The sequence below is a fragment of the Marmota marmota genome, unplaced genomic scaffold, assembly GCF_001458135.2.
Source record: "Marmota marmota marmota unplaced genomic scaffold, marMar, whole genome shotgun sequence".
Taxonomy (NCBI): domain Eukaryota; kingdom Metazoa; phylum Chordata; class Mammalia; order Rodentia; family Sciuridae; genus Marmota; species Marmota marmota.
Genome location: NW_026000075.1, coordinates 10142382 through 10167316, shown reverse-complemented (window position 1 = coordinate 10167316; position 24935 = coordinate 10142382). Strand labels below are relative to the sequence as shown.

The following is a 24935-nucleotide window of genomic DNA, read 5'->3' as shown; positions in this document are numbered from 1 at the left end:
TACATATACAGGGACAAATGTACATCTTAAGTTACATTAAAAAAAAACAAAACATTGTTTTTCCTTTTAAGTGTCCATGTAGGACTGTGCTCAGGCTATGCTCTCCTGCCAGGTGTTTAAGACCAAATTGGTCAAAACTGACATTGTTCCTATCTACTCTTAAGAGCCAGCTGAGATTCCTCTGAGTTTACTCTTGGGGATGTCTGTGAAGCCTCTTGGCTCCATTAGCTTTCCTCTACTAGTGGTGTCATCTGCCATGATGGGTTATAGTCTTTGCTAACCATATGTGGCTTCTCTTGGAACCATCAGGGATATTTTGCTCTCTAATGACCCTCCTCTTTGCAGAATGTGCATTGGTTGGCTTCCTGTTCTCTAACGTTCTCCCGATCTCCCTGATCAGTTAACTCTGGTGGCTCACCAGAGTTGCAGGGGACAGAGAGGGGTCCTGTCATTCTCTGGGTCCTGGCTGACCTTAGAGGGTCAGGGCCAACATGTTGGCTGCTTTTTCCTTGGCCATTTTACTTCCTTAACTTTGGTCATCAAGTTTTTGATTCTAAATACCCAGCAAGCCAGTTTCACTAGTCTTAAAGAGGGAGTAACAGGTTACAACTTCAATATCTATAATTTGACAGTTACCCCTTTCATTTAATTGTGGCTAGTATTGGTACTGGTTAGTATTAGTAATAGCATTATATACTATCTGTCCTATAGATGATGGTTTATTATCTTAAATTAACCCAGGTTCTTCTTTCTTTTTTTTTTTAGAAGTAGTACCTCTGAAAAAATACTAATAGGCAACATCTATAAAGTTTACAGGAAAAATACAAAATGAAATGAACAGAGAAAAGACATATTCAGTTTATGTAATTGATATGAACCAAGAAAAATTATTATAATTTTGAACCTTTACTTAATTATATAATACATCCTCTATTTGAAACCACAATAATATTTACAACAGAAATTAATCTTTTGAGCACAACTTTAAATGAACTGAAGTCTAGTCTATTTTGAAGCCATTCTAACATGGAGTAAGGTGGGAGCAGAGCCTTATCTCAGGTAAGGTGGGGGTCTTCACAAATAACAATACAACATTACATCTGAAACATGAATCAAACAAAGGCTAAGAGAAATTTTAACTTTCTTTTTGTGAGAAAATTTCTTAATTCTAACGTCATTAAACTTACCAATGAGACTCTGTTTCACTGTTTATGCATTTTTCATACTGTTTAAATAAGTGTATATCTCCCTGTGTGTAATCAGTATACATTCCCAATGCCCTGCTTCCTATCCCTCTAACAGTGATTTACAGTTTTCATTCACAAAGTCTCATGTGCAAAAGATGACAAATGCTAGCAAGGATGTGCAGGAAAGGGTACCCTAGTACACTGTTGTGGAAAACTGTGAGGAGAATCCCAAAAAACTAAAAATAAAATTACCATATGATCTGGAAATCCTACTTCTGGGTATTACCAAAAAGATTTGAAGTCAGTATGTGAAAGAGATGTCTGCACCCCATGTTTACTATAGCACTATTCATAATAGCCAAGGTACAGAATTAACCTCAGCGTCCATAAGAGGATGAATGGGTAGAGAAGATGTGGTATACATACATAATGGGACTCCATTCAGCCTTAAAAAGGAAGGAGACTCTGTCATTTGTGACAACATGAGTGGAATTAGAGAATATTATGCTAAGTGATATAAGCCAGACACAAAAAGATAAATACTACATATTCATACTTACATATGAAATCGAAAGCAACAGAACTCACAGAGGTAGAGGGTAGAATGGTGGCTTATCAGAGGCAGTGAAAGGGGGATGGAGATGATGGTCAAAGGGTACAAAGCCTTCGTCAGGAGGAATTTAGGGGGTTTTGTTTTGTTTGGGGGTATTTTTTGTTCTTTTTGGTTTTTGAGATCTATTGCACAGTGTGGTAAATAGAATTAATACTAGTGTATTGTCCATCTCAAAATCACTCAGTAATTTCAAATAATCCTACCCCCCAAAATAGTACTTGAGGTGTTAAGTATGTTAATTAGGTTGATTAAATTTTTCCACATTGTCTTAAAAATTACATCATCTTGTACCCCATATTCTTAAAAATTACGTCATCTTGTACCCCATATTCATTAATATTCTTAATGGTCAATTTATAATATACATTAAAAAATAGATTAAAAAAGTGTTCTGTGGGCCAGAGCACTAGCATCAACTGGGAATTTGTTAGAAATGCAAGTTCTTAGGCCATAGGCCAGGATTACAGAATCAAAAACTCAGGGTAGGTTCTAGAAATCTGTTGGACCAAGTTCTCCAGGTGATTCTGATATTGACCAAAGTTAAAGAAGCACTAGCTATTGTAGTACTTACAGGAGGAGTGCATCCACCAGGGGGCACAGTAAGGGTTCCACTGTTGGAAGATAAGCTTTCCACTTATCATTTTATGTTCCTCATGCTTTTGGTGAATATGATATTTAAAATTATAATTATGAATGAATGCTCTCTAATTGTACACACTAAGGGGACTCACTGTGATATTTCCATACATACATAGAGGAAGCATTGATCACATCCATCACCCTTCTTTTGCCACCCCTTCCCAGTTCCTAATAGCTAATTCCCTTAGCTTCTTGCAATTTGTTTGTTTGTTTTTTAATTTCTACATATGAGAAAAAAACACATGATACCTGTCTTTCCTGTGTCTACCTCATTTCACTTAATGTGATACACTCCAATTGCATGCATGTTGCAAATGACAGGATTTGTTCTATTTTATGACTAAGTAACACTCCATTGTGTATACGGATCATATTTTCTTTATCCATTCACCTAGGTAGATTCCCCTCTCTTGGCTATTGGAAATAGGGCTGCAATAAATAAGGATATGCAGATTTAATTTCCTTTGGGTATATACCCAGGAATGGGATAGCTGGATTATATAGTTCTATTTTTAGTTTTTGAAGAATCTCCACACTGTGTCTCATAGCGAACTAATTGATATTCCCACCAACAGTGTATAAGGGCTCCTTTTTCTCCACATTCTCATTGCCATTTGCTATTTTTTGGTTGTTGTTGAGTAATAACCATTCTAACTACGGTGAGATGGAATCTCATTGTAGTCTTGATTTGCATTTCCCTGATGGCTAACGGTTTTAAGCATTTTTTTCATATATTTATTGACCGTTTATATTTCTTCTTTTGAGATTTATCTCTCCTGACCATTTGTTCATTTTTAATTGGATTTTGTTATTGTTGTTAAATGTTTTTGAATTATTTATATATTCTAGATTTAATCCTCTGTGAGATGAATAGATGGCAAAGATTTTCTTCTCTTTTGAAGGTTGTCTCTTCACTTTGTTGATTATTTCTTTTGTGGTGCAGAAGCTTGTTAGCTGGATATAACCCTATTTGTTAGTTCTTGCTTTTGTTTCTGTGTTTAGGAATCCTGTCCAGGAAATTGTTGCCTGTGCCAATTTATTGAAATGTTTCCCCACCTTTTCCTCTAGAAGTCTCTGCATTTCAGATCTTACATTAAGGTTTTTTTTTTTTAATCCATTTTGAGTTGATTTTTATATAGGGTGAGAGATAGAGGTCTAGTTTCAATCTTTTACACGGAAATATACAGTTTCCCTGGCACTGTTTGTTTAAAAGGCTGGCCTTCCTCCAATGTATATTTTTGGCACCATTGTTGAGAATTAGCCAAAGATAGAGGATTTAATTTTGGGTTCTCTAGTCTGTTCCATTGGTCAATGTGTCTTTTTTTAAATGCCAATACCATCTACATTGCCACCAATTCTTTCAAGTTAGTGGTATTGTGGTAGAATAAAGTAGAAACTTTAGCAGCTTAAGAGCTGACAGGCTGTGGTTTCACACATTGGCACACAATAGCTCTGCTTATTGGCATTTAATCAGAGATGCTTGCAGCAGCTGACAGGTAGCTGTATCAAGGTGACTATAGTAGCAGAAGCAGAAAACAAAATAACTGGGACAAAAGGCCCCCCCACCCCCACCCCCAGGTTTAGTGCAGTAAAAGTCCCCAAGCTGTCTGGGCTGAAATCCCCTGGGCTGTTGACAAACTTGTACCCATATAAGGAATGTAAGATGCAGCCTCCAATAGAATTGCACCAACACCCTTGCCTGGAGTACCCAAACTTGCTTAAGTCTAAAAGCCCTGCTGCAGTTGGGGCTCAGACTTTGGGAATTATCACTCTGGGTTGTGGCCACTAATGAAGTGTTGCTTCCAGATCAGGTTATCCTGACCCTCATTTCTCATCACAGTATCTAGTGGCTGCTTTTTTTTTTCCCCCAATAATCTCTTCTTCATAATGACATTGCATTCTAGCTGCCAAAGTTTTATGGTCATCATTCTTTAGCCTCAGATTTCAAAACTCTCCATTACATTAACTGAAGGCTACTCAGAATAGCCTCAAGAAGCTAGGAAATTCCAACAAATGCTAAAACATGGATGAATCTTGAAGACATGTTAATAGAAATAAATGAGACATAAAATGACAAAATTTGTGTAATTTCACTTATTTGAGTACCTAAGATAGTTAAATTTAGAGAAATTAAGTAGTAATTTAAATAATTAAGGCCACTGAATTGCACGCTGAGAAAGGATTAAAATAACAAATTTTATGTTTTATATATATATATATACATATATTTTACAACAAATTTTTAGGAAAGGGGGTGACATGGGTACAAGATGGACAATTAGAACAATAGGGAAAAATATTGAACACACAGACCTATACAATCTTGGTATATGAAAGAAGAGACATTAAACCTGCAGGGAAAAGGGTGGCCTATTAAAAAGGGGATGAAAAACTGGATATTTGTATGGTAAAAGGTAACATTTAATTCCAACATCACATCACATAGAATTTAAATTAAAGTTGAATGACACTGTGGAACTAGGAAGGCCAAACTTCAAAACTTTTAGAAAAAAATATATGGTGATTGGGGACCAGGTATAGTGGTGCACACCTGTAATCCCAGTGGCTTGAGAGGCAGAGGCAGGAGGATTGAGAGTTCAAAGCCAGCCTCAGTAACTTAGTGAGACCCTGTCTCTAAATAAAATATAAAAAAAAGGGCTGGGGATGTGGCTCAGTGGTAAGCACCCCTGGGTTCAATCCAGGGTATGTACATGTGTGTGTGTGTGTGTGTGTGTGAGTGTGTGTGTGTACGTGTGTGTGTGTATCCATATCTGTATAATTGTCAGTGGCAACATTTCTTGAACAAGGCATGAAAGGCTGTGTCAGCTTCCTAGAACTGCTGGAACAAGGTGTTTCAATCTGGGTGGCTTTCAGCAACAGGAATTCATTCTCTTCTGGCCTCACAGCTAGAAGTCTGAATCAAGGTGTCAGCTGGGCCATGATTCCTCAGTGGCCCTGCGTATAATCCTTCCTAGTCTCCCCACACCAGAGAAACCAAAGTGAACATTTGGGACTCAGCCAGGCTTCCATTTGTTCCAAGAGGACATTGGTTTAGCTGCTGCCTTGTGTACCTTCTTTTCAGAGATGGAGACTTGCTAAATTTCCCAGGATGGTCTTTAACTCCTGGGCTCAAACGATGCTCCTCTGCAGATCATTTAAGCAATCAAAAAGACCCCGAAAAAACTGGCTTCTTGGTCCAAGTCAATCAAGTGTTCATTAGTTACAGAGACAAAAATTCGGTCATTTTCCTTAAGCTCAAACATCCCCCCTTGATAGATGGAATAGAGTCCATATTCAGAATCTTTGGACCAACAACTATTTCTGGCACTTTTCATCAGCAATATAGGGTCAGGATAGTCCGTACATTTGTAAATATACTGTACCAACTGTTTGCTTTTCTTTTTGGTATCTTTTGAAAGTGTTCCTGAAGTTTCTTCAGTTTCCTGAAATCGAAAGTATGTTTGGGAATAGATGTAATAAAGACCTGTTTGATGGATGACAAGTTCTCCATTCCTCAAGTGCAAATTTTTCAGGAATGAATGTCCCTTCCTTGATGACTCCCAGGATTTTATTTTCTGGCCCAAAGCCTTTTCACTCTTGGAGTCTGGATGAAGATGAGAGACATAGAGTTAACAGAAGCGAGATTATTATAGCAAAGCAAGGACTTCCCCAGGAGCTCTGCACAGCTGATATTTTTGTTTGGGTTTACAATGGATTTCAATTTAATACCAAACTTCTTGCCCCTTCAATATTATGTGGATTATAAATTCTAGTCATATAGGAATCAGGAGGTTCCTGCATCATTGTGATGTTCTGGAAGTTCCCTGCCTTACTATAGCTCATCTACCTCTTATACCACACCTGACATGCTCATCTCTGAATAGTAACCCAGGGCATGATCCACTCAGGTGGCAGTTTTTACTCCTGAGCAGAGCTTCTGTCCTAAACCCCTTTCCTCCTTTCCTGTGCTGGTGGGTCTTTTTAAGTTCCTCCTTGGTCTTTCACAGCTCTCCAAAGTCAAAGATGCCATCCAAGCAGAAGGCATTTTTAATTCAAAAAATAAAAGGCACAAATGTGGACAAAGGAACCTATATTTAAAGATCCTCATATCCATGGATCTTTAACTCTCAAAGATTTTGAGTGAAAAAGAGCTCTATAAAAAATATGGATATTTTAAAACTTTGGTTTCATCTTCCTGATTAGTGCAAAAATTTAGCTTTTTAAGAGCTTAAAACAATATCAAATTTGTTGATGAATAACAAACAGTAACATTATGTAATAATTCTTACTTGTGGGTAGCACATGTCAATCGTTTCTAAAACATGATTTTAGGAATACCAAGGAGACAACTGCTCAGGAGTATAAAAAAACTCTCCTAAACAGCTTTTTCATCTCTTAAGTGATTCTTAAATTTCTTTTTCTGGGATAAAATCTTTCCTAAAAAAAGGTGACTACTTATTGAGTACTCACAGTAGGCTGGACAGTTTGCATGTGTTACTATTAATCTTCACCACTTTATGAGTTAAGGATGATCTCTATTTTGCATATGAAGACATTGAAACTTGACTTGCTTAAATAATTTGCTCTAAACATATCTAGGTGAGGAGGAGCTGAGTATTCACACTTTAGTATTTATACTGTCAGAACCATGCACTTCCTACAGTATTACATTGACACCCGGTCCTACAGAAAAAACTGGACTTAACATATTTAGGTAAACTGTAGCACACGGATTTAGGTAAACTGTATGGAACTGACATTTTTGTGAATGAAATATGCTCTTATGTTGGCAATGTCCTATGACTCAACTTACAACGGCCATGAAGAGCACCTAATGATTCATAGTGAAAGTACGTGGTTTAGAACCTTATAAGAAAAGGAAGATTTGACACACATGCAAAAACGGAAAATGCAATGCCATTGAAGGTGGGGAGGGGAGGGAGGATATCACTTTACAGATAAAGAAGAATAGCAAAAAATGGAAGCCTAGAAATTTCAAAGACAAAATTCTTCCCTTCATATTTTCCCCGAAGCCAGTTTTGCCGCAGCAGTAATTGAGCTCTTTGTCTGTAATTTTGCTTCTGAAAATAGTCAATCTGAAACTTGATTATTACAAGCATCTTCTAGATTGCCATATAAATATTTTAGGTAGAAATTAAACAAATTAAATTCCTTGGAACAATGCTTCCGTTGGCTACCCTTAGGCCAGGTGTTATTTTTCAGTGCTAGGATCAAACCCAGGGCTTCATGCATGCTGGGCACGTGCTCTACCACTGAGGTACATCCCAACCCTAAATTGGATGTTTGTTGTTTTTTCTTACCTTGATCTAAGAATGTAATGCTTCTCCGAGTGGTCCCTGTTATGTGAGCTGCTACTCTCTGAGGTCTTCTTTCTCTTTCTAGGGAAGAAATAACTTGCTTTTCTAAAAGAAAAATGACAAAGACTCATCAGCACTGATCAAACTAGTCCTCAAATAAGTTCTGCTCACAGGTGCTGTCAGTCAAGAAGCACATTGGGCTTCCAAAGTTGATTCTAGGAGTTTCATAAAAAGACAGCCCATGTTTTAGTAGGATGGTCACTCTACTTCAACTATGTTTGATTTGAAAAGTACTTTAGCCAGAAAGAATGAGCACTAATGTGAATTATAATTTATCAGCATCTCAGAGGCAAGGACCAAGTAGAATACAACAAAAGGCAACAAACACACAAAAACAAACAAAAATTAAAAAGACACTGTGGACTTCTAATAATCATGCTGAATGACTTAAAGTGTGCAAATAATCATATATTGGCAAATTTCCTCTTTGAGTTACATATGGAAAAAATTAGAGTGGTAGCATTTTTTTTCCACTCCAGTTTTTTCCATCTCAATTGTATTTTCCTCTTTGCTAGGTACTACTGATGCTAAAGGAGTGGAATAGCAATTGTTCATAGATGCTACAAACTGGTATCTAAATAGTTATCCTCAAACCCCCCTCACTCCCACCAAAAAAAAAAAAAATAGGAATTGACATGCTGGTCCAAGATTTAGTCCAAGAACATATAAGTTGCTGATTCACGAGATCATAACAAATAGGATTTATTGACCACCATCCAAAGTACTTGAGAGCAACTTAAAAAAAAATCCCTCAACCCCTACTCTCTTTAAAAATATCAGCTCCAACTTCCCAAATATGCTCACATTGATTGTTAGCATAAGTTGTATTCTTTCGTCAAACAAATATTAGCAGGTTATCCCTGCACTACACTGTACAAGGTTACATGAATTAATCATTGATTCTATTGACTGAGTCCGCAAGGGACTTAATAGTATTTCATGAGAGATATGAATTAGAAAGTGAAAAGTTACCTATGAGAAGTAGAAATAAAGGGTGACAGGTGTGTAGAAGAGGAAAGACTCCTAGTTATTTGAGAGCTGAGGTCAAAGGAAGGTTTGTCGAGGAGATGGTGCTAAGGTCTTTTCTTTCATTTACTCAAATAAACCAAAGTGCCCACCATACCTGGGCCAGGCATTGTCCAGGACAAAAAGAATTATAGCAAGCAAATGCAAGAAACTGTTATAATGCAAAGATCAATATCTAAACAGGGTGAGGATGGGCAGGCTGCAGGGATGAGAGAAGACATTTCTGGCGAAACAGAACAGAATCCCAGAGCAGGATGTACAAAGCATTCCCGGGTCATGGTCCTGGGAGGAGTTCAGTTGCAAGCTTGAATGAGGCATCCAAGAATTGAAGATCTTGACTTAACAGGACATGGGAAGACTGAAAGGTGTCCTGGGAAGTGAAGAGGTATTCGTTGTAGTTGAAGCCCCCTTATGTCATGGTAAAGTTTGATGAATGGAAGGTGAGAGGGCTGCAGGCTAGCAGTCAAGTTAACAGATAATTATAACTGAGACAAGCACAGTAGGCCTTAATTTAGGCTAGGAGAAGAGGGAGCCAATAGGAGTGCTGAAATTTCACAGAGGAGGATGAATGGAAAACAAAACAAAACAAAAAATCCTTTCCATCTATCTGGTATTAGTTGTAAATGATTCAGAATGGGTGGCCATTTATATGATACTGAAGTCCAAATGTAGCACGGAAATGCATAGTCGATTACACATTAGACTCAGAGTGCTCAGCTTTCAAGGTTGATGTGTCCATTTACCTTTAACCTTGACTGTTAAATAATTCATGATGCCTTGCCTGCCCCTAACCCTTAACACAATGTTTTTAAATATTCAATATCTGAATTCGATTTGCATTTGAGGTCATTGCAAGGATATGGGAAAAAAGATTTGAAAACAAATTTTAAAAGAGAGGAAATTTCCTTCTGGTTATAACAAATATCTCCTAGAGAAAAAAACTTGCTTATATGTGTATTTGGGTGTCACCGATACATATGGGCATGCAGAGCACCTAGTGATTCATAGTGAAAGTACATGGTTTAGAATCTTACAAGAAAAGTAAGATTGGACACATGTGCAAAAAGGAAAATGCAATGCCATCGAAGGCAGGAAGGGAGGGATGCTTTACTGGGGTGAATAAAAAGAATACTGTTCCAACACTGAAAAGAGTATGTGCACCTACTATAGCCCATGGATCCGGTGAGCCTTATCAGAACTGGTGGCATGTCCAACATGCTGACAACTGCTTTTACCTTTGGGGAGATGATCAGAAAGAATGCTTAGATCCCAGGACCAGGCCTTGTCATTCATATTTAATAAAGAAAAATGAGACTTTTCACATGATGGGGAGGTTAAGAAACAGTTTCTTCTCCACCAGATTGCTAGCATATGTGTTCAGTCATGTATGGCCGGCCGTATGGAAAAATGGGGACATGGTGAGCCAAATGCAAAGAAGTAGCAAATTTAATTCAGTCATTTTATTAACATGTTCATTTATTCATTCCAAAACTACGATGAAAAAACATTCTGGATAGAGAGGTGGTGTTGGCACACTGTGAATACACTAAATGGTCCACTTTTAAATGGTTAACTGTGTGCTTTGTGAATTTACCTCAACAACAACAACAATAACAACACACACACACACACACGGACGTAAAGTAGTACAATAAAGGGACAAGGTGGGAAGTCAGAATCACTAGGCCTGAGGTATACAGTTAGGTGCAGGGTATAGAGAGGTAAGAAAACAGAAATGTATTCTGTCTTTACAGATCTTGAACCCAGTAGGGAAGCAGACATCAAGTAGTTTTAAAATACATAAAAATAGAAGAGCTGGACAAGGTGAGTGTGATAGAAATAACAGTGTAGGGAACCTTACTTAGACAGGTGCAAGGAAAGTCCTCTGTGAAGGGGTGACAGTTAGATGATCCATGATGAAGAGGGAGGAGCCCGGAATGGAAGATGACAGATGGAAGGGTAAAGAAGTTGGCCTGGACTACCACAGTGCTGGGGAATGTGGGTCAAGAGAAGGCTGCTGACCATGAACAGGAAGGTAGGGGTTGCATGGAGACCACAGGATGAAGATTGCGGTTGGCTAGAAAGATGTTCAGGGGAGGCATGATGCAGGAGGGGCTTTTGCTCATGGTCAGATACAGAGAAGATGGGTAACTTTGGGGGAATCTTATCTACTTCACTTCCTGCCAGGTTTCAGAAAAGATTTAAGGTGGCTTATTTAAAACATAAGGTAAAAAACAGTTAAGTGAAGAAATTGAGGTGAAAGGGAAATTCATATGGTAAAAACAAAATTGAGAGGAAGTAAAGTTCTGGCTATAGGTAGGCCACAGATTTGGTTCTGAACTTTCCAGCTATTGGTGCAAAGATTAAAATAGAGTCAGTAAGTGGCTTGAGACACCGAGCAGCAGGCCAGAGGTGGGTGGGCAGATGGGAGCAAAGAGGAGAACAGAAAGCTATTTACCTTGTCATGAATTTGACAAATTAGAAGAACAACAACAAAAAAATCACTACCTTCAACTGTAGGAATGGTTTCCTCATAGGTTCTCAAAATCATCTGCAAATAGTATTGAATAAAGCTTGTTAATTCTCTACAAGTTTTCACCCGCTATAGAATATGCCTATGGCTCTTCTTGCTGATGTCTAAAAGGACATTTCTATATAAGATACCAACTTAGCTTTAAGTTGTTGATTGAACTCAGTGTTTGTGTGGGGAGGGTCGAGGGCAGGGATGAATAATGAGATAGTGGTCCCTATGCAATAACGAAGGGAGGGTCTTCTGCCCAGGAAAGTTCTGCTTCTGGATGAAGTCTTTGAAAGGTCACACTTGGAACAGTGCATGAGGAAGAGGCCATCTGCCAAGTCAGGACGCCTAAAGTCCCCCAGGCCTCCATGAGGCCCCATGTGATAATCATGTCATATCACTTTCTGTTGGGGGGGGCACATGTGGTGTGTGTAAAAGCATGGCATGACAGAGTCCAGCAGCTTGAAATTATTGGACAGATCCAAATCTTAAAATATAATGAATACTTGTCTCTGATGATGCCCACAGACATTCACACCCACCAGGGTATGGCCTGGCAATACCATGTCATTCTCTCATTTCTGAAAATGTGGTCAAGATATGCTGTACATAAAGATATTTCACTGAGTTGCCATAGCTTCACCAAACATCTAGCTTCACTAAAGCCTCCTCTTTGTGCTAACCAATGGGGAAAAACAGCAAGAAAGTGAAAATTGAACCTTTGTATTAAACAAGCAAAACCCAGCTAGGTTCACTCATGGCTTCTGCACCCCCTTCATTCAGCTCAGTCACTCCTGAGGGCTTGGACCATTGCTGCCTTCCTTTCCAAATCATTGTCATTAATTTTGCAATTGCTGGAACCTGCCTCCTCTGTACTCCCACCCCAAAGCAGAGGCTCTGTGCTTCTCCCTCTGCCTCCAGCCCTAACCCTGGATAGGGTTAGGAGTCAGTCCTGTGGGCTCTGGTGTAGGGATGGGAATGAGGGGAAGTGAGCATTCTTTCTCTCTCTTGCTCTGTTTCTGTTTGTCTCTCTCTTTCACTCTTGTTCTTTCCTTCTCTTATTCTGGGACAGAAGGGAAGGGAAGGAGGGAGGGAAGCAAGTGAAGGGGAGAAAGGTCAGCCTCGCAGTGTGGGAAGCAGAATGAGGGACTGCAAGTGTCGCTGCATAGCCTCAGTCCAATCTTGCCAATACTAGTTCTGGGAGCCTGCTCAAGTTACTTTGCTGATCCGAACTTCAATTTCTTTATCTATTTAAAAATGTGTATATGGCCCAGTGCAGGGGTGCACACCTGTAATTCCAGCAGCTCGGGAGGCTGAGGCAGCCTCAGTAACTTAGTGAGGTCCAAAGCAACTTAGGGAGACCCTGTCTCAAAAAAAAAAAAAAAAGGCTGGGGGTGTTGCTCAGTGGTTACACTCCCCTGGATTCAATCCCTGGTACTAAAAAGCAAAGCAAAAGCAAACAAAACACAAAACAACATCTATGTGTGTGTGTGCATAAAACTTTGATTTTATATATACATAAAACCATGATTTCTTCCTCAGAGAGCTGCTGTGAGGATTCAATGAGATCATGCACAAAATGGGCATCGGCTGCTTACTGGAAATAAAATGTTTAACCGTTGTGATGCATCTGATATAAGGGGCAGTTCTTTCCCCACTCTGGCCCCCACCTGCCATGTGCTCCCCCAGCTTCTCTACTCTAGTTGGTGTCAGAATCTAAGAAGGGGAGAGGGAGAGTTGCAGAAACCCACATGTAAATTCTCTTGTCTCCCCACTGCTGCTCCCCATTCCAGAAGACTCCTCAGTCTCCAGGTGTCTACCACAGTTCTGCATCTCTCCCTGTTGCTGGGTTTCGTCCTGCCCTCCAGCCTCCAGATCCCAGGGACTTTGGAATTCCATTTCTGAGGTTCCTCTGGAGCCTTCCACAGCCGGTGCTTTTTCTAGCTTTTGCCCGCCCCTGCCCCAGCAGTCATTGCCATTCGAAGTGAAGGAATCACAGCTGCTCAGTACTACTGCGGGGGGAGGGGCAGCCAAGACCACATTTCTAGGGTGGGCGCAGAGCAGGTGCGTTCCTAGGCCACCCAGGTGGAGATGCAATTTCATTTCCTGTGGAAATAGCATCGTGGTGATGTCTGAACTTGACCTTGTCTCTCAACACGCTGCTTCCTCTCTTCTCCTCTGCTCCCAATCAAAGCTTTGCATGTGATGTTGTCTGAGGTCCCTTCCAGCTCTGACGTGGTGTGGATCTTATTCTACAGTTGGAAACCCACCGAGATAGTGTACACCAGACAATGGACTTTACAAACATGTCTAAAACACATCCTCCTCCTACCCTGGGAATTCCCCAGTATGTCTTTAAACAATGATAGCATACATGGGCTTGTTTTGATATTTGTGCTCTCATCTGATGTTTTCAGCAAATATTTTTAAATGCCATCTTACAGAGAAGGGAGCAGCCAGGGAAGAAATTGATTCAATCGAAGTCACATTGCCAAAAATAAAATCAATCACATTTAGTAAAATTAACTATTAGCTAACACAATATTTCTGCTAGAGGTCTCTTAAGCAACTTACATAAATAGGTATATTTTTGTAATTTGTCACTTAACTGTGAACTGAGATATCTTCACCTTTGGTTCTTAAAGTATCTCTTTTTCCCTCTTCCTTTCTTTCTTCATCACTGTGTGCATGCATAAATAAATATGTATTTAATTCCAGAGAGCAATAATGTGGGAAGCATATAAAACATCATTATTTGGCTTCCTTTGTCTTCTGAATGAAGACCAAAAAAAAAAAAATTACACCACACAGCAAGACCTTGAACACATTTTCTTGTCTGTGCCTCAGTTTCCACAAGTGAGATTAAAAGTTTAGACTAGAGGAGGAGGCTCTAGGGTATACCACAAATCAGCCAGGACCTATCATTTTGTGCTACGCCAGTTTTTCCTAGTTCTGTGAATCTGGGGAAAAATCACTTAAACACTCTGGGCCTCAGTTTCCTCTTTTGCAAAATGCAGAGTCTAGGTTGATAGCTTAAGGATTCCTCCTCCTCTGACCTTGCGCACCTGTGAGGGAGGTTACCTACCTTCCTGACAAACTGGCGGAGTTGCCACTTCCCTTGCCAGCAGGGGCTATTCATAGAATCTTCATCAGTGGGGTCCCAAAATCGGTCATCTTCCTTTAAGAAACAGGCAACGACACCTTGGAAGTACTTGTCCTGCATCTGGGTTGAAATGGAATATACCACAATGTTATACACCACAGCTTTTTGCCTTTCTCCAACTGGAAGTTAAAACAATGGAAACGGATGGCGGATTCAGAGAAGTTACAGCACCTTGGATAAAAGTAGGCCTGCTGTCCTTTTTGTTCTTTGGCTAAAAGCAAGCAGTTGAATAATAGGGGGAAAGGTTGTGACTCATATGAGACATCCTGGGTCCTGGTGCCATCCCTGACCTCATCTTTAAGCAACTGTGTTGTCTCTCCACCATGCTTCCTCTCTTCCCTAGGTGCTGCTAATCAGAGCTTTGAACATGGTGATGTCTCGGGTCCCTTCCAGCTCTGCTGTGGTTGGATCTCATTCTAAACTTGAAAAGCCACCTAAATACAGAATAGGCAGGGAGGTCAGTTTGAATCCCAGCATCCTAAATAAAAATTAGACCCTTTGATGTATGGGCAATCCCCTTTTTCTTAATCAGAACCCAGGTGGCTGAGGAGATTCTGTTATTGATGTGATTTCTGCTAGTCTGGGTGGCATTGTCTGGACCTGTTCTAGAAATCTCCATGCTGCCTCATTAGATGTTTACACTAGTGAGGGACTTGTCTGCAGAGATTTGAAATACCATCTGAAGTTTTGCTGTTTCTTCTGATTGAGAGTAAATATTTATACAGCCGGATCATTGTCAACAAAGTCCTCACCCTTATCAACAAATCCTTGCTAGATGTTACACACACACACATACACACACACACACACACACACACCAACCATCCAGAACATTCCAGGCTGTTATCTGATTAAGAAAAACAGAAGTTTTTCTTTTTATTTCCTTCTTTCCCTTTTGATTTTATTTTCCTAACGATTGAAATTTAAGAGATGTTATTTCCCTGTAAAAAAAAATTTAGTTGAGTTACCTTTATCTGGGGAAATAAATGGGAAAATAATTATTTTTATCTGTTATTTGAAGTTAGTTTACTGCAAAGCTTGAAGGAGCAATCAAATTTAATGACACTCTTTTAATTTATGAATAAAACAATCTCAATTTAAACAAAACTTCCTGTTTATGACTCAGCCATGTACCCCTTGGATTTTTGATAAAGGTCGCTCAAGTGTAAAGGTACAGATTTGAATTAATAAATTCCTTCCACCCTAGCACAGAACACTTAACTTTTAAATAAATGTTTATTTTTTTTTAAATTTTCTTTCTTGTTTTTATTTTATTTTATTTTTTGGTACCAGGGATTGAACCCAGGAGGGCTTAACCACTGAGCCACATGCCCATTCCTTTTAATTTATTATTTTGACACAGGGTCTCCCTAAGTTGCTTAGGGCTTCACTAAGTTGCTGAGGCTGGCCTTGAACCTGTGATCCTCCTGCTTCAGCCTCCTGTCTTTCTTTCTTTCTTTAAAAAAAAAAAAACTCTAAGAATAGAACTTTGGGCTGGCCGACTTCCAGCTTAGTCATGATGGTTAATGCTACTACCAACCCAACCATCACAGCTGCTGCTCCTAGAACTTGTGGACAGGTGTGCAGGATCAAAAATTTACATTGTGGTCTGGGGATATGACTCAAGCGTTAATGCACTCGCCTGGTATGCGTGGGGCGCTGGGTTCGATCCTCAGTACCACATAAAAATAAAATGAAGATGTTATGTCCACCGAAAACTGACAAATAATTATTAAAAAATTCTCCCTCTCTCTCTTTCTCTCCCTCTCTCTCTTCTCTCTCTCTCTCTCCTCTCTCTCTCTTTTAAAAAAATTACATTGTGATCAAAAGTAATAAGGAAATGATGGGTACACTTCTAGGATTTAATGACTCTGTCAACACTGTGCTGGAATCACACCAGAAGGAACAAGGATTACTCAATATATTAGCTCAGATTTTGCTAAAGGAAATAATAATATTGGTTCCTGGAGGAGAAGAACCTGAAGTAGGAATGAATTTCCTTGACTTATGCTAGTTTCAGTTTTGTTATATAATGACAGCACAATAGAATTGTTTTAATCTTTTGGATTTTCTCAAGTTTCCTGTTATAGGGAAATGCTTTGAAGATGTATTGTATAACCATTTTTTAAGTTAATCATGATTATTTTGGAAAAAGAAGAAAGGAACTTGTAAAAAAAATAAAGGTGTTTTTTGGTTACCTTACTTATTACACAATAGTAGCCAATGAAATAACAACAAAAAACAACAACAACAAAAGAGTAGAAGAATCTCATAAATGCAGTTGAGGATGGCCACCTGGACCCACCTGAGTGGTGGAATATGTCTGGCAATGGAATTAGACAGCCTACCTCATACCTGCCCAACCCACACACCTCTGTTGGGAACAGCAAGTTGCCTCTCCAAATACCTTAGGAGTTGAATAGCCTTTCAGAGAAGGAATTCAGTCACATATGGCTCAGAAGCGTAACAGGGGACCACTTTGTGCTTTGGACATGACTTTTGCTGCTCTGCCACTGTGGCTGATTTTAAAACTGACATTTTCCCCCGCTTTCTCTTCTTCCTCTCCCTCTCAATGTCCCTAACGTTGGGAGAAGCAAGATTACCCTTTTCCCCATCCTAGGCTGTTATCTGTCCTTGAGCAAACCCATACCACAGGAATAAACTAATTCAGACTTCAGGATGGTGCCAGAAGATCTGAGAAATGGCTACTTCTCAGGGCCACAAGTAGATTATAGCCCCCCAACTAAGCACGCCTGAAATGCAGCTTTTGAATTACCTCTTTAAAAGCCCTCTGGTCAGATTCACAGACTCTGGTATAGGAATCCCCTGTGTTTCTCCTTTGCTAGCAAAGCAATAAAATTTCTTTTTCCATTTTCTCAAAACTGTGTCCTCATTATTATATGGACATCAGGGACGAGGACCAAGCTTTCGGTTACAGAAGCAGGAGACCATATCTAGCAAATGGGGGACAGGGATCAGGGAGGAAGAGGGAAGAGCTGGAATGAGCTACAGGATGAAGACGGTTATAGGAAAAGCAAGTTTTCCTGGTCACTGTCTCAGTGCAGCCAGTCTGAGGAAGTTCTGCCAGGCTTTGGTTTTATTAAACCCAAACAGCAGGCTCACAAACATTGGTAACTTGTTGGGGTACAAAGGTGTGCCTGACAAGAAGGGAGGGAGCACTTTGCTCCTTACTTCCCAGAAACTGCAGGCTATTTCAACAGGAAAGAGTGTTGACAGACAGGGAGGGGCAGAGTTGGCTGCCTCTGGGTCAGGCCAGCATCCTGACAGGGGTTAGCAGCAACCTATGACCCCGAGTGGAATTTGAGAAGGGTGGAAATACAACCCAAACAGCAGAGGCCAGTTCAGGCTAATGCCAAGTGTGAGTGAGTGCCTGTGATACCTCTTGGGTTTTCTAGAAAATCTGTCAGGAGGTGGAAGGGGGAACTGTGAAAAACTGAGTAAGGTCCTGGGAGATTGACAAGCTCGTGTTACTTATGGCTCAAAAGTAAATGCAGCCTAGACACTTGCAAAATATACTGGCAGCCAGAGAAACATAGAAAAGTAAAGAACATGTTTTGAAAGTATAAATGGAAAACAAAATACTCCCCCAAAGTAAAATAAATAAATAAATAAAACAGAACGAACAGGCAAACACTAAAAGCATCCACAACCCCACCCCATAGTTAACCTTTGGATGCTCTCTCTTGTTTACAGGGTTATCAGACTGCCTGTATACAATTCTTGCATATAGTTGTTTTTTTTCTCTTAATATCCAAACTGGGCACGGCAGTGCACACCTGTAAACCCAGCAAATTGGATAGTGGAGGTGGGAGGATTGCAAGATTGAGGCCAGCCTCAGCAATTAAAAAAAAAAAAAAAAAAAAGGACTAGGGCTATAGTTTAGTGGTAGATTACCTCTGGGTTCAATCCCCAAATATCCTACCAAAGACTATACACAAATATCACATTATCACATTCTTTAAATTTGTATTAAAACCACACATGGTAGCATATATTCTCTTATGAGATTCACTATAGAAAATGTATACTATCCTGAAAAATAAAATGGAGGGCACCTCTTACCCTCCTATATAGAGAGCATACTTATCAACATTTTGGTTTTTGTCTTTCTAGACATTTTTATACATAAATATTGAATTTTGAAAAAAAAATCCAGAGAGGAAGCTTCACCACCTTCCTCATCCTCGTGTGTTCCTTGTATTATGATGTTTGGTTGTTCTTTTGCAGGTCTTGGCCTGTTCTAGTGACTGTGTGGCAAGTTTGTGCTGTGGTGAGTCCAACAACGATTAATCAGATGTCTCTTGCCCCCCCCCACACACACACACACATCCTTTCTGTCTCAAAGCATGAGCTTCCTGCAGCTCACTGCAGACTGGACTGTTCTTTAGATAACCACATGTGGGTGTTGGGGCTGGGGGATGCAGGAGTTCAGGTTTCATTCCTGTGGCCCCTGGAGGCACAGCTTTGTACTGAGTACCTATTTTTTTTTTTTTTTTAGCTCCAGAAGCCCTTGGTTCTGAGAAGTGGATTTCCATGGTGACTGCTTTGGTGCAGTCACAACATGGCAGCTGCCTAGGCCAGGGCCAACCAGTCCTGGTGGGGCTTAAGATCAGGAAGGTAGATTCCTGTGCTGTCACAGAGATTTTAAGTTGACAGCTTTGGCTCTCCCTGCTCCTCAAACATTAGTCTCTGATCATCATTTTCTGCAAACCACAAATAGCATAAAGAATCATTTATGGGGTTCAATAGAGAAGGATCCTCTTTTCCCTCCCCGTCTATGATGTCAGACTGATGGGCCATCTCCTTGCCATGAAACTTTCACAGAATGACACAGACTTTGGAGTTTCCATACATGCCTCATACTTGCTGTTCTACAGGCTTCTTGTGATGGTCCAAGTCAATGTTACTGGGCCTTCTTTGACACATGCGCCATCCTATAGACCTTGCTTACTGAATCTTCTGCAAATTTTCAAAGGTAGAACCTGTAATCTGTCTTAGGAAATTGCTGCTTATGCAGAATATGCTTTTTCAAATTCTGAACAGATTCTCAAGAAAATTCAGATTTATTTCCCCTTGTAAAAATTCCTGATGAAGATGGTGATACCTTCAAAAAAATCTTTCAACAGAAATTACTATGGCTAAATTTATTGAGCACTTGCTTAATAGCCAGTTTCAAAAGTTAGGCTTTATCTTCTACTAACTTTGTCATCTTGAAAAAAAAATTACCTAATTTCCCTAAGCCTTAGTTTGTTCACTTATAAAATGGTATAATTATACTGATTTTTATAAGATGGTTATGAGTATAACACAGTGTAATAGTTATCAAAGTTTCTGGCATGCAATAATTGTTCAATATCTGTTAATTCTCCTTTTATAGTGCTACTCTCAATTCTTATGCATGTGTTTGCACATGTAACTATGCAGTCAAGAAAAATATGCATAAGTGGGGAGATGTTAAGCTTTATTTGAAATTTCCATTTTTTTAGTAGAAGTTTTAAAAACTTGATTATATACATAGGCAACTGCAATCAGCTCAGCGGAGAATCCATTCAGTCTTAAATAAGCAGACCAATTTATGATGTGATAGAGCCGCTTGTTTATGGAGAAATAGCTTCACTCTCTTTATACTATAAAGTTAACAAAGGGTTTCAAATACTGGCTTCAGATGGGTACACGTAGCAGCATTCTGGTCTCTTTTTTCCAATATTTTTTATTATTAGTTGTTCAAAACATTACATAGCTCTTGACATATCATATTTCATACATTTGATTCAAGTGGGTTATGAACTCCCATTTTTCCCCCGTATACAGATTGCAGAATCACATCGGATACACATCCACATTTTTACATATTGCCATACTAGTGACTGTTGTATTCTGCTGCCTTTTCTATCCTCTACTATCCCCCCTGCCCTCCCCTCCCATCTTCTCTCTCTACCCCCTCTACTGTAATTCATTTCTCTCCTCATCGTTATCCAATATTTTTTATTGGTGCATTATAATTATACATAATGGTGGGATTCATGCATGCACACAAATATAACAATATAATTTGGCAAATATCATTCCTCAGTATTTCTCTTTTCCCTCCCCTTCTCCCTTGTGCTAGTCTCTTTTTCTACTTTAATGCTCTTCCTTCAGTTTTCATGAGGTACACCTCATCTTTCTTTTCCTTTTTTCCTCTCTCTAGCTTCTATGAGAGAAAACATGACCCTTGACCTTTGGTTCATTTTGCTTAATATAATGCTCTCAAGTTCTATTTATCCTGCAAATGACATAATTTCCTTCTTATTTATGGCTAAATAAAACTCCATTGTGTCTATGTACCACATATTCTGTATCCATTCACCGATTGATGGACACCTAGGCTGTTTCCATAGTTTGGTTATTGTGAATTGGGCTGCTATAAACATAGGTAGCAGCTTTCCAGTCTCTTATGTGGACTTAAAACTAAAAGTATGATTATAGTAATATCTGTTTTCCTAGAAATACACAAACTCTTCAACATGCCCTCCAATAAAGCCTTCTTTACAGGTCATCTAATGTGTTAGAAATTCTAGGGTGTCATGAGGAATCAGACACATATTCAGAAGTAGCTCCATAAGGCAGAATGTAGTTCTGCAGAAGGGTGTGCTACTGAACAAAGTCTGGCAAGCAAGTGCACATGAGTGAGCTGACTGCCTGTTTTTATCCCCAGTGCAGTACTGCCCCTTGCTCTGATAGGGAGAGCCTGGGGTTACAATCTCTGCAATTGGCTAATTTTAAAATTGGAGCTGGCAAAGGAAAGGGTTCTAGTTACAACTGAATACAGGTTAGGGAGCTCAAAATGGCTAATTGGGTTATTTCAAGAAATCCATAGCCTAAGGTGCTATTGTGTAACTTTCCATTCTGCTCTATTTCCCCTCTGTAGGCATTTCTTACACCCCAATCTTACATTTAAGGCTAAATACTATATTCTGAAAATGGACCACCAGACTTTCTATTTCTCACAAATGGTCAACGTAATTTTCATAATGACTTACAAAAAAGAGTCAACTTCTTCCATTTCCAAAGGAAAAATTCCCAACCAACTGAGATAACCAAATTTACACTCCATAGGGTATACAAACTGCATTTTCCTAACAGACCATTAGAAAGCACTCTATAGCTTTTATGCATTTATATTTTTCTGGGACTCAGCCTTGCATTTCCTAGTCACCAGCAGATTTGGTGTTGCAGGATGTACATCATGAGCTGCACAGTTTTGACCATGGGTATGCTGCTGTGGAAGGAAGAGCATTAGTTAGGCATTCACAGTCCTGGTGCTAGCTGGTCCCGTGTAAGCTTGGGTAATACATATCTCTGGGGGTGGGGGGCCTGCTTTCCTCATCTATACAATGAGGATGGGACTGGGGATGAGGTATCCAAAATTTCGTCCAGCTCTCCATTCTCTATTATATAATATAGAATTTGTCAAAATATACATAAGGAATTAAAAACTGACTTGGTTTATTTGAGTTGGCATTTGTGCTTTGGTTTATTTTACATTCACAGTTTCAAAAGTTTTAGATAGTTGAAAAATCATAAACTAAAGTGACACTAAGTCTTTTTCTTTGTATTCATACCTGTTTTTCACCTGGACTATCCTGAGCATAAAGTGACAATTGTATTTTCAAATAAATAGTCAAATACTGAGTCTATTAGCCTCTCTGTTACAGACTTTACCCATGACACATCTGTGCACCGGGGTAGGCAGAAAGCCAGTCCTTTGTATTCACACTCGTTATTGTCAACACAGAAGTACCATAGTTCTGAAGCTAAAGTGCACTTCAAGGAAGGTTTCCTCCACCCCTCACTTGTTGGAGCAATGAGAAACCTGACATTGGTTCTGATTTTAGTTCAGATGCAGATTATTCTACCTGCTAACTTTTAAAAGTCTGGCTTGTCTATGTGAAGAAATTCTACCTACTAACTTAAAATATTAAACAACAACAACAACAAAAAGGAGTGGGAGAGAGAGGCTGGCATGAAGTCTGAGCATAAGCAAACAGTACATAGGTGTTTGTGCAGGGCTCACCTCTGAATGTTTTCCCAAGTCTGTCTATGGTCCACTGGAATTAACCTCAGCTGGAACCTCATTAAGGGTTTAGTTGTTGGGTTTGGGTTGAGCCCCAACTCTCTTTTTGCTGCCTGTCTCTTAGAGGCTCCCACCATGTTTGTGATAGTTGTTCACTTATATAGACAGTATTCAGAAAGCACCTGCATGGTAGCCATATGCCAGGCTGCGGAGGTGTCAGAAGCAGATGCAGCCTCTGCTCTGATACCCTCACCCACAAGAATTCAAGCATTTAGCAGGAAGCACTGCAGAATGGTATCAATTTTAAAAAAGCAAATGCATATAAAACTAAACAACAACAACAAAACCCCTTAGGAGTTTTGTTCCTTGCATCTGCTAGTAACTGGTAGAGCCAGTTCTGTAACTGAGCTTGTTTTTGCACAGTCTACTGAACCTGCACCTCCATGAAGTCCTTGGGAATGATAAACATTAGCAGTTAGAATCTGCAGACAGAAAGAGATTTTCTTCATAGTAAAGTTTTCAAGGAGCAGTGAGCTGCGAGGCAGAGAGGAGGGCCACCTGACAGTTGCTGAGACTGCCTTTTACTGACCTGCTTCAGCTCATTGGTGAAGTAGATGTAAGTCACAGCCACACACAGGGACTGCAGGAGCACTGTGAAGATCAGAATCAGCACACAGGACTGCCCGGGACTGGAGCTCGCCACGGTCTGCATCATGGCCATGATCCTGTGAGGGTCTGATCGTCCCATGTCAGCCAGGCAGCAGCAGGCTACTACGAGGAAACAAAAAAAAAAAACGGGGGTGGAGTTCGTTTGAGTTTCATTTCTGTCAACATGACGATGAAGTTCACAGAACACTACGAGGGAAGCCAGCAGGAACAGAAGTGAAAGTCCCAAAGGCTTTCTCCATTCTACAACAATGTCAGGTATCAATTTGGTGAATGCATTAAAAAAAAAAAATTCAATGTGCAAGGCTATGAGTTCAATCCTCAGCACAGGAAAAAAAAAAATCACCAGGAAATCTGTTAAAAAGTATTGCTGCCTGGACCCCACCTCACATCCCTTGAACCTACCCTCTGTTCTACCCCCACTCCTCTGAGGCTGGAACAGAGCAATGTGATAAGGCTTGCACCATGGTGGTAACGGGGAGAAGGGAGACCAATACCCTGCCCAATATACTGTGCCCTTCTCTGTCCTCAACTCCCTTTGCCCTCTTCTCTTTCTTGCTTTCCTTCTTTCTACAATCCCCTCAGCTGAAGATGGCTGGGTTTTTATTTTATTTTTCCTATTACATCCTCATTCAATTATAGAGCCCTAGGCCTTTCACCCTGGCTGCCATTAGCAGAGGCACTATCTTTCTAAATGATAGGAGAATTCTCATGACTTGAAACTTCCATATCTGGCTTCCCTTCTGTTACCTGAGGTGTAGAAGAGGGTTTGTGCCAGAGTGAATAAAGAAAAATGCAATCCTTTCAAAACAACGATATTTCTGCATAACCCTATTTTAAATGGCAGACTCTAAATAACGTGTCTTTCCTTTTGCAAACATTCTGAAACAAATTCTCGTCTCTTTCCCGCACCCCAACGCCCTAACAAGGTAATATCTACTGAGTCAAACTGGAGAGGGAGGAAATGGCTAACATACCCAGAAGTTAGAGGGGGAAAAATGCACTGATGTTTTCCCAAATGGAAATGGAGACTCAGGGAACCCCTGCTCAAGGTTATGCCATTATTTACCCTTAAATGTAGAACCAGTCCCACATCTGGAGCTAGTAGGTACCATATGCTGACCATGCTATATGTAGTCCCTATATTTTGTTCAGCATTTCATGACCTATTCTAGACCCACTGAATCAGAGTTTCTGGCATTGAACCTAAGAATTTGTATTTTCACCAAACACTCCAAGAAATCCTTTGTAACCTGTGTTAGTCAGTTTTCCATTGCTGTGACAAAATACTTGAAACAAACAACACAAAAGGAAGAAAGGTTTATTTGGGCTCACAGTTTCAGAGGTTTCTGTCCAGGGTCACTTGGCTGCCGTTGCCTTTGGACCTCTAGTGAAGCAGCACATCATGGCAGGGGTACATGGCAGAGAACACTGCTCATGTCATGCCAGTCAGGAAGTTGGGGGAGGGAGGTAGTGCAGGGAGAAAGGGAGAGGCTGGTCCCAATTTTTCCTTCAAGAATATGTCTACCAATGACCTGACTTTCTTCTCCTAGGTCCCACCTCCAGAAGGTTCCACCGTCTCCTAGCCCTGCCACAGGCTGGTGACCTTTGACACATAGATTTTTGGGAGACATTTCAGATCCTAACTATAGCAGAACCTAAATTTGG

The 24935-nt window shown here is 39.9% G+C and overlaps 1 protein-coding gene across 1 annotated transcript; it reads right to left on the bottom strand.

The window, feature by feature from the left end:
* Positions 1-834: 834 nt before the first annotated feature.
* Tnfsf10 (TNF superfamily member 10) lies at positions 835-23475 on the bottom strand. Its single transcript, XM_015494260.2, has 5 exons — positions 23191-23475; positions 14447-14584; positions 11352-11394; positions 7761-7862; positions 835-6043 (listed from the first exon to the last, which is right to left on the bottom strand). The coding sequence occupies exons 1-5, from the start codon at positions 23347-23349 to the stop codon at positions 5595-5597; spliced, it is 891 nt and encodes a 296-aa protein (XP_015349746.1). The 5' UTR covers positions 23350-23475; the 3' UTR covers positions 835-5594.
* Between the last annotated feature and the right edge of the window lie 1460 nt (positions 23476-24935).